This window comes from Caretta caretta, chromosome 6 (assembly GCF_965140235.1).
Source record: "Caretta caretta isolate rCarCar2 chromosome 6, rCarCar1.hap1, whole genome shotgun sequence".
Lineage (NCBI taxonomy): Eukaryota > Metazoa > Chordata > Testudines > Cheloniidae > Caretta > Caretta caretta.
In genome coordinates this window covers 504,457-514,798 of record NC_134211.1, presented here as the reverse complement: position 1 = coordinate 514,798, position 10,342 = coordinate 504,457, and the positions used below count along the sequence as shown (strand labels likewise).

At 63.9% G+C, this 10,342-nt stretch overlaps 1 protein-coding gene across 2 annotated transcripts; it reads left to right on the top strand.

Moving 5' to 3' along the window:
* Positions 1 to 123: 123 nt before the first annotated feature.
* Positions 124 to 7,967, top strand: CLN3 (CLN3 lysosomal/endosomal transmembrane protein, battenin; the record flags this gene model as incomplete). 2 transcript variants are annotated; one of them, XM_075129114.1, is given in 8 exon segments in its annotated part: positions 124 to 273; positions 369 to 493; positions 701 to 750; positions 1,241 to 1,309; positions 2,620 to 2,675; positions 2,878 to 2,971; positions 7,089 to 7,229; positions 7,686 to 7,967. In XM_075129114.1, coding segments are annotated over 8 exon segments (805 nt in total), but the record flags the coding sequence as incomplete, so codon positions are not given.
* Positions 7,968 to 10,342: the final 2,375 nt, after the last annotated feature.

The following is a 10,342-nucleotide window of genomic DNA, read 5'->3' as shown; positions in this document are numbered from 1 at the left end:
CTACCCCAGGTACCGGGGGGCGCAGGGGGAGGGGCTGGGGGGGTCATTGGGAGGGCCGCAAGGGGCTGGGACTTCTGGCGGGGGGGGCATGTGTCCATCCCCGCTCTCACCCCACATTTCTCCCCCCAGCGAGGTGGTGTCGTGCTGGTCGTCGGGCACGGGGGGCGCCGGCCTGCTGGGGGCGCTGTCGTACCTGGGGCTGACGCAGGCCGGGCTCAGCCCCCGTCACACCCTGCTGCTCATGCTGAGCGTGCCCCTGGCCATGCTGCTCAGGTATGGGGCCGTGGGGGGGGGGCAGTGAGGGGGAGAGGGGTGGCTTTTTGGGAGCCCCCCCAGCATCTTACCCCCCCCCCTTTGTCTGCCCCCAGCTATTACTTGCTGCTGGTGCCCCCCCCCACGGTGCCGCAGTGGTGCTGGAGTGATGGTGCTGTCCTGCAGGACCCCTTGCCCGCCGCCCGCCAGCCCCTCATGGGGGGGCCCGCAGCAAAGCAGGGTAAGGGGGGCAGGGGTCAATGTGTGGGTGGGGGCTGGGAGGGAGGAGGACAGGGAGCTGTGGGAGATTGGGTTGGGGTCACGGGGGGCTAGGAGTGGGGGGGTTGGATTGTGCAGGGAGCAGTGGGGGGTTGTGGGGAGATAGTGGGGGGGTTTGGGGGCTGGTGGAGGGGGCCGTGGGGCCCAGCTGACGTCTGTCCCCCCCCAGGTGGCGGGGGTGCGGAGCTGACCCTGCAGGCCAAGGGGCGGATTGTGAAGGTAGGATGGGTGCGGGGGCAGGGTCCTGGCATGGGCGGGGGAAGGGCGCAGGGGCAGGGCCGGAACCCAGGCGTCCTGGCTCTTGGTCTCTCTCCCGTAGCCCAGCCACACGGGGGGAAAAGGGGGGGTGGAACCGGGAGAACCGGACTGAAGGAAGCTGCGACTGCTTTATTCCCAGCCCCACAGCGTCCAGGCGTCCGGGGATGGGGGATCCCTCTGCAGCGCTCCCAGAGACCGGGGCGGGGAGTGGGACCCAGGCGTCCGGGGATGGGGGATCCCTCTGCAGCGCTCCCAGAGACTGGGGCGGGGAGTGGGACCCAGGCGTCCGGGGAGGGTCCTCTGTAGCGGTCCCAGAGACCAGGGCGGGGAGTGGGACCCAGGCGTCCGGGGATGGGGGATCCCTCTGCAGCGCACTCATCTGGCTGCTTGTGCAGTGCATGGGGGAAAGGATGCCCCCCCGCCCTCCTCCTCTCACCTCCTCTCCCCGCAGGGTCTCCTGAAATACCTCCTACCCCTGGCGCTCGTTTACTTCGCGGAGTATTTCATCAACCAGGGCCTGGTGAGTACTGGGGGGTCCCTGCGTCCCGCCCCGCCCTGCCCTGCCCCGCCGAGCCGTGAGTCGATAGGGGCGACCCCTGCGGCCCCCCAGCCCGGCCCCCAGCACCGGGCCTCTGGCTCCGTTCAGTCGCTCGTGGGCGTCCTTTCCCCCCCGACGCTCTGACCCGGGTGCTGGAGAGGTCTCTGCCCTGGGGGGGTCTGTCCACAGCTCCCCGCTGGTGGCTGTGCGCTGGGGCAGCGGTCCCGGGGCCGGTTCTGTAACGGACCCTGGGGGGACCCCTTCAGTTTGTCACTCCCTTGCCGGGGTAACCCCTGGGCTTTCCTGCCTCCTGGGCCAGCACCTTGGAGCCTACCCCCCCCCGTCTCCCCCACAACGCCTGGGGGAGACGTGCGCCCCGACCTCTGGAGAGTGCAGCGACTCTCAGCCGGGGAGCAACCGCACAGGGGTGCCTGGTGCCCGGGACACGGCGCAGAACCAACGGCCAGGTCACAGCAAAGTCCGTCTGAGTGACTCCAGAGCCCCGCTGCCGAGCCCCCCCTCTTCTCCCCAGTCTAGACGCGTCTCTCCAGCAGCTCCCGCCCCCAGGCCCGCCTCCGTCTGGTCTCCTCCAGACTCGCTCTTTGTTCTCCAGCTGCTCAAACCGGCTTGCTTCCTGCAGAGGGCCAGGGTGGTACAAATCGCCAGCCCCACCTGGATCTCTGGATTCTTCTGCCAAAAAAATACCCCCACCATTAATAATGCAGCACAAAGGGGGAAACTGAGGCACATACACTATTTATGTGAAATACTCCAAAAAATCCCATTTCATCCCAGCAGGTGATGGACTTTTAACATCTAGTTTGTGTGCCAGTGTGCCTTTGAGGGCGTTACTGAAATATGCTGTAGTTCTGGGTAACAATCCTAGAGCAAGATCTCATAGTGCCATATACAATGTTGGTACGCACATTTCAATGGGCCAATGATGTTCAGCAGATTATGAGTTTCCAAATGTTACCTTACAAGGCATCCTTTGTACGAAATATATCATAACCATATAAAAGTGGTGATCATGGGGTACAGGTTGTCACATGGGGTTGCTTTGGGGGGCGCTAGCAGGACGCTGGGGGGAAGCACAGCAAGGGGAGCTGGCAGTGGGGGGGCTATGGGGAATTGTGTACTGGCATGGGAGGCTTGGGGTGCAGGGCGAGGTGCCTGGACGGGTGAGAAGTACTGGGGGAAGGGGCCAGGGCAGAGGGGAGGGTTGCTGGTGTGTGTTTGGGGGGAGTTGCGTCTGTATCACTAACACCCTCCCCCCTATTTTCCCCCCCCAGTTTGAACTGCTGTACTTCCGGGACTCAGCTCTGACGCACGCTCAGCAATATCGCTGGTAAGACCCCGCCGGCCCTGCCAAGGTACTCCCCCTGATCCTGCCACAAGTTCCCCAGGGACCTGGACACCCCCGCCCAAGGAGGAAGGTTCCTGGGGCCTGGGGTTGAGTCCCATGGGGTGGGAAGGGTTGGGGTCACCTGGACCCCGGGAGAGACTTGTGGGCCCCCCAATACTGACCGCCCCCCTACTCCCTCGTGTAGGTACCAGATGCTCTACCAGGCCGGGGTGTTTGTATCCCGGTCCTCCCTGCGCTGCGTCCAGATCCGCCACATCTGGGTCCTCGCCCTGCTGCAGGTTTGGCTGCCCTGCCCCCTCTGCCCTGCACCCCAGCTCCCCTCTACCCTCCCCCCAGCTGCCAGCCCCGGGGGTCCCAGCTACTAGGTGAGGTCACACTGGGTCCTCTGCAACAAGGAACCCTGTCCCGCCACCTCGTTACACACGCAGCACACAGGGAAACTGAGACATACACCGTGTTCGTGCAAAACACGAAGAAAATCACCCACTTGGTCCCACCCCTTTCCCCCCTCCCTGCAGCCTCCCAGCCCTCTCTGCCCTTCCCCCCCAGCCCCTTCCATGGGTGCCCCCTGTGACGGATTGTCACCTGCGGGGTGCAGTCTGGGAGCCGTGGGAACCACTTTGCCCCCTAACCAGAGGGCTGGAGTGGCCTCCCTCACACGGCCGTTATCACCCAACGCGACAGCAGGTGGCCCCACGCACCCAACTGAGTGCTGCACCTAAGCCACTTGTGGACAAACACGAGACACAGCCACTTTCCCAGCTCCCCAGTCCTGCCCCCCCGTCCCCCCCCCCCGAGTACAGCCCAGAACTAGACCGTCTTGCAGCGCACAGGGTCTGTACAACGCTAGCCCATTAATATATTCGCTTCCCCCTCGAGGGGGGAAAGAGATGCAAAGATTTTTCCAGAGACGTCACTCGAACCACACTGGTAAAGATAAACATAAAGCAAGTTCATTAACTCCAACAGACTGATTCTAAGGGGTAGCAAACAGCTCAAAGCAGATTACCTAGCAAATAAACAAAACCGCCCACCAAGCCTAATAGACTGGATCTGATTTAGTGAACTCTCACCCTGACTGATGACACAAGCCGTCCACCCAGTTTACATACATGGGCTAGAAATCCTTTTAGCCTGGGGTCCAGCACCTCCCCCACTGTTCCTCAGGGGTTTCCAGGAGTTCTCTTGCGTGGGGCGTGAGGCCGAGAGCTGATGTCACACCCCACCTTATACAGGTTTACCATAGGGCGGGACCCCTTTGTTCCAAGCTAAGTACCCAGCCCAGTTTGGGGAAAGAGACGGGTATCAAAGTGGAGTTCAGTGTCATGTGGTCTGGTCACATGCCCTGCTGAGTCATCGCCACCATTACTCGTAGAATCACAGGGCTGGGAGGGACCTCGCGAGATCTCTAGTCCAGTCCCCTGCACTCAGGGCAGGACCAAGGATTATCTAGAGCACCCCTGACAGGTGTTTGTCTCACGTGCTCTTAAATATCCCCAATGATGGAGATTCCACAACCTCCCTGGGCAATTTATTCCAGTGCTCAACCACCCGGACAGGTCGGAAGTTTTTCCTAATGTCCAACCTAAACCGCCCTGGCTGCAATTTAAGCCCGTTGCTTCTTGTCCTGTGCTCAGAGGTTCAGACCAATTCTTCTCCCCCCTTTTTGGAACAACCTTTTTCACACTTGAAAAGTTTTCTCATGGCCCCTCTCAGTCTTCTCTTCTCCAGACTAAACAAACCCCGTGTTTTCAATCTTCCCTCATAGCTCACGTTTTCTAGACCTTGAATCATTTTTGTTGCTCTTCTCCGGACTCTCTCCAATTTGTCCACATCTTTTCTGAAATGTGGCGCCCAGAACTGGACACAAGACTCCAGTTGAGGCCTAATCAGTGCGGAGCAGAGCGGAAGAATCACTTCTTGTGTCTTGCGTACAACACTCCTGCTGACACAGCCCAGAATGAAGTTTGCTTTTTTTGCAGCAGCGTTACCCTGTTGACTCATATTTAGCTTGTGGTGCACTGTGACCCCCAGATCCCTTTCCGCAGTACTCCTGCCTAGGCCGTCATTGCCCATTTTGTATGTGTGCAACGGATTGTTCCTTCCTAAGTGGAGGACTTTGCATTGGTCCTTATTGAATTTCATCCTATTTACTTCAGGCTATTTCTCCAGTTTGTCCAGATCATCTTGAATTTTAATCCTATCCTCCAAAGGACTCACAACCTCCCAGTTTGGCTGAAACGTTCCCAGTAAGGCAAAACTCTTCCGGGGCCCATTGTCTTTGTTGATGAGCCATGAGCACTGTCTGGGTTCTTCATTGTTGTACCTGCAAGGCTGGCTGTGGGTGTTACCCAAAGTGAGCCCATGTGAAATACAGATCATCAGAGTCAACATTCATATCTTCAGACACACAAATGATACATTCACACAAATGAGATAATCACATGCAGCAAATCATAACTTTTCCAGTGACACCTCCCATGATACATCTTGTACAAGATGCATTATAACTATGTCATAATCATATCATAATGATGAATATGGGGTGTAGTGTCACACTTCCCTTCCCCCCTCCCTGCAGCCTCCCGCCACCAGCCCCTTCCCTGGGGTGCCCCTCTGCCCCTCCCTGCAGCCTCCCAGCTACCAGCCCCTCCCCAGTCACTAGCTCCTTCCCTGGGGTGCCCTGCTCCCCCCTCCCCACTGCCTCACTCCTTCCCTTTCCATGAAGCCTCCCAGCCCCAGCTCACCTGCTGTGCCCTAGGAGGGAAACCCCACTTCACGGGGCTTCAGAGTCCCCCCCAAGCCCCTTTCTGTGTGTCACGCTTATCCCCTTCCCCCAACCCCTGGCGCCGGGCGTGTCATGCTAATCCCCTTCCCCCAGCCCCTTTGCCATGGGGCCCTGTTCCCTGCCCCTTGCAGTGCCTGAACATGGTGTTCCTCCTGGCCGCGGTGTACTTTACGTTCCTGCCTAGCATCTAGCATGGAGGTGGGCGTGTCACGCTAATCCCCTTCCCCCAACCCCTGTCCATGGTGCCAGGCGTGTCACGCTAATCCCCAGCCCCTGGCCATGGCGCCGGGCGTGTCACGCTAATCCCCTTCCCCCAACCCCTGTCCATGGTGCCAGGCGTGTCACGCTAATCCCCAGCCCCTGGCCATGGTGCCGGGTGTGTCACGCTAATCCCCTTCCCCCAACCCCTGTCCATGGTGCCAGGCGTGTCACGCTAATCCCCAGCCCCTGGCCATGGCGCCGGGCGTGTCACGCTAATCCCCTTCCCCCAACCCCTGTCCATGGTGCCAGGCGTGTCACGCTAATCCCCAGCCCCTGGCCATGGCGCCGGGTGTGTCATACTAATCCCCTTCCCCCAGCCCCTGGCTAGGGCGCCGGGTGTGTCACGCTAATCCCCTTCCCCAACCCCTGTCCACGGTGTTGGGCGTGTCACGCTTATCCCCAGCCCCTGGCCATGGCGCCGGGCGTGTCACACTAATCCCCTTCCCCCAGCCCCTGGCTATGGCGCCGGGCGTGTCATGCTAATCCCCTTCCCCCAGCCTCTGGCCATGGCGCCGGGCGTGTCATGCTAATCCCCAGCCCCTGGCCATGGCGCCGGGCGTGTCACACTAATCCCCTTCCCCCAGCCCCTGGCTATGGCGCCGGGCGTGTCACACTAATCCCCTTCCCCCAGCCCCTGGCCATGGCGCCGGGCGTGTCACACTAATCCCCTTCCCCCAGCCCTTGGCCATGGCGCCGGGCGTGTCACACTAATCCCCTTCCCCCAGCCCCTGGCCATGGCGCCGGGCGTGTCACGCTAATCCCCTTCCCCCAGCCCCTGGCCATGGCGCCGGGCGTGTCACGCTAATCCCCTTCCCCCAGCCCCTGGCCATGGCGCCGGGCGTGTCACGCTAATCCCCTTCCCCCAGCCCCTGGCCATGGCGCCGGGCGTGTCACGCTAATCCCCTTCCCCCAGCCCCTGGCCATGGCGCCGGGCGTGTCACGCTAATCCCCTTCCCCCAGCCCCTGGCCATGGCGCCGGGCGTGTCACGCTAATCCCCTTCCCCCAGCCCCTGGCCATGGCGCCGGGCGTGTCACGCTAATCCCCTTCCCCCAGCCCCTGGCCATGGCGCCGGGCGTGTCACGCTAATCCCCTTCCCCCAGCCCCTGGCCATGGCGCCGGGCGTGTCACGCTAATCCCCTTCCCCCTGGCCATGGCGCCGGGCGTGTCATGCTAATCCCCTTCCCCCAGCCCCTGGCCATGGTGCTGGGCGTGTCACGCTAATCCCCTTCCCCCAGCCCCTTTTCCATGGAGGTGGGCGTGTCTCGCTAATCCCCTTCCCCCAGCCCCTGGCCATGGTGCTGGGCGTGTCACGCTAATCACTGACCCCGTTCCCTGCCCCTTGCAGTGCCTGAACATGGTGTTCCTCCTGGCCGCGGTGTACTTTACGTTCCTGCCTAGCATCTACCTGGTCTTCGCCCTGGTCCTGTACGAGGGGCTGCTGGGGGGTGCCAGCTACGTGAACACCTTCCACAACATCAGCCTGGAGGTGAGTCCGGGGGGACACCGGGGGCTCGGGGGGAGGGAAGTAACAGAGCACCCCGGGAGACACCGGGGGGGGGGTTGGTGTGGAAGGGAACTAACAGAGCACGGGGGGGGGCACCAGTTCAGGAAGGTTTTGGGGAGACACCAGGCCGGGAGGGCACTCGGGGTGCCAGGCCTGGGGAAGCAGTTTAATGGGGTGCCAGGTAAGAGCCCAGGGCAAGACGGGAGGGGGGTATTAACGTAACACTGCAGCTCCTAAGCAAAGTGGGTGGGGGCGGGGGCCGGGGGAGGGTTTGTGGGGGGCGGGGCTGCGTGGGGGCGGGGCTGCGTGCCAGGGAAAGGAGGGCATGGGGGAGGGGAGGTAGGGTGTGGGGAGGGGGGAAGGAGGGTGTGGGGGAGAGGGAGCAGGGTGTGGTGGGGGCTGTGCTGCCATTAATCCTGCCCCCCGCCCGCCCCGCAGAGCCCGCCGGAGGAGCGGGAGTTCGCCATGGGCGTGGGCTGTGTGGCCGACACCCTGGGCATCTCGCTGGCTGGAGCCGCCGCGTTCCCCGCCCACGACTACTTCTGCCGCCTGCCCTGAGTGGCCCAGGGCGGCCTGGGCATCGGGGGCCCCACCCCGCGGGGCGCTGGGTCTGCGTGCGCCCCCAGCTGGCCCGGTGCTGCTGGCCCTCCAGCCTGTTTCTGCCTTGGGGGCTGGGAGGGGAAGAGGATGCAGGGGCTGGTATGGAGCTGGGGGGGGGGTCTGGCCCCAATAGGGGTAGGACTGGGGGGCATTGGAGTCAGGCTGGGTGCGTGGGAGGGATCAGGTTAGGAAGGGCAGTGTGGGGCTGGCGAATGGGGGGCTGGGGTGTATGGGGCTGAGAGTATGGGTATGTGGGGTATCTGGGTGGATGGGGTTTATGGGGCTGGGAGTGTGGGTATGTTGGGGCCTGGGAGTGTGGGGGGCGGGGGGGGAAGGGTACTACATAGCACCATGGGGGTGGGGCTATGTGCCAGGGAAAGGAGGGTATGAGGGAGGGGAGGCAGGGTGTGGGGAGGGGGGAAGGAGGGTATAGGGGAGAGGGGGCAGGGTGTGGGGAGGGGGGAAGGAGGGTATAGGGGAGAGGGAGCAGGCTGTGGTGGGGGCTGGGTGTATAGGGCTGGGGATGTGGGGGGATGGGGTGTAGAGGGCTGGGATCTATGGGGTCCATAGGGGTATGTGGGGGGAGCTGCCCAGTCAATAAAGGGCCCATTCCTGCGACCAGCGGGCACTGGGCGTTACTGCTGTGTCTGTGTCACTTACTGCCTTGGGGGGTGCCCCAGGTCCCCCAGTGGGAGGTTGTGGGGCTGGGGACAGAGTCATCCCACACTGGGGACCCCCCCCTGCCCCACTGCAGGCTGCTCTGCCCCCTTGCCGGCCTGCCTGTTGCTGCAGCTCCTGGTCACTGCCATCGCTGGGGTGGAGGTGGGGGGTGACCCCCAGGCCATATTTCCCATCATGCCCCAGCGGGCATGAGGCGGGGCTGGGCAGGGATGGGAGGGGGTTTGGGACTGGCCCATGGTAGGCAGGGGCCTGTCTACACCAGAGCTAACCCGGAGCAGGGCCGAGGGGTTCATGGGCAGGAGCTGCCCCGATTTGCTCTGGGGGACAATGAGCCCTGAATGTGGGGGTCGGGGGGGGGGGCCTGTCCGTCCATCCATCTGTCCCTACATGAACCCTTGCCTGTCTCTGCCCCCTGGGCCGTGGGGGCAGGAGGGGAGTGATGCCAGATATCAGCACTGGGGGGGAGGGGATTAACCCCCCCATCCCCTTGGGGAAAAGCCACAGCCCAGCCCCTCACTTCTCATCCTGCCCCTCCGCCACCCCTTCCCATTCCACCGCCTCTCCCCATGGCCTTCCCATCCTGCCCTGCTCCCTGGGACTCCATTTCCCATCATGCACCTTGTGACAACATGGGAATTTTCGGTAATAGGGTTATGAGGCCCACGTGTGCCTCAGTTTCCCCCAGCCGTGGCTTGTGGCACAGTTCACAGCCCCGGGGAAGGCTGCTGGAGGGCAGTGGAGGCCAGCGGGGGTGTGGCCGGCTGCCTGGGCCACAGCGAAGGGGGCAAGACCCAGGGAGGGGTGAGCAGCAGCGCTAAGGGGGGCTCTGGCAGGGGGCGTCTGTCCCCGCGCTGGGGCTGCCAGCCTGGCACCGGGCAGGGCCCAGGTGGAGCAGGAACCTGGAGCCCAGGGCTCGGGGCTGGAGGTGGGAAGGCTGTGGGGCCGGCCCTGGGGGAGAGCGAGAGCCCTGGGGGTCCGGCCCAGTGACAGACACTGCACCAGAGCTGGGGGCCTGGCACTGAGCCTGTGGGTCTGGGACACCCCTTAGGACTGTATTATACCCAGCACGCCCCGCTCCCCCCCCGCCCTGGGACTCCATTACCCAGCGCGCCCCGCTCCCCTCCGCCCCGGGACTCCATTTCCCAGCACGCCCCGCTCCCCTCCGCCCCGGGACTCCATTTCCCAGCACGCCCTGCTCCCCTCCGCCCCGGGACTCCATTACCCAGCGCGCCCCGCTCTCTCCCGCCCCGGGACTCCATTACCCAGCGCGCCCCGCTCCCCCCCGCCCCGGGACTGTATTACCCAGCGCGCCCCGCTCCCCCCCCGCCCCGGGACTGTATTACCCAGCGCGCCCCGCTCCCCCCCGCCCCGGGACTCCATTTCCCAGCATATCCCTCTCCCCCCCCGCCCCGGGACTCCATTTCCCAGCGCACCCCGCTCCCCCCCCCGCCCCGGGACTCCATTTCCCAGCATATCCCTCTCCCCTCCGCCCCAGGACTGTATTACCCAGCGCGCCCCGCTCCCCTCCGCCCCGGGACTCCATTACCCAGCGCGCCCCGCTCCCCCCCCGCCCCGGGACTCCATTTCCCAGCGCGCCCCGCTCCCCTCCGCCCCGGGACTCCATTACCCAGCGCGCCCCGCTCCCCTCCGCCCCGGGACTCCATTACCCAGCGCGCCCCGCTCCCCCCCCCGCCCCGGGACTCCATTTCCCAGCGCGCCCCGCTCCCCTCCGCCCCGGGACTCCATTTCCCAGCGCGCCCCACTCCCCTTCGCCCCGGGACTCCATTTCCCAGCGCGCCCCTCTCCCCTCCGCC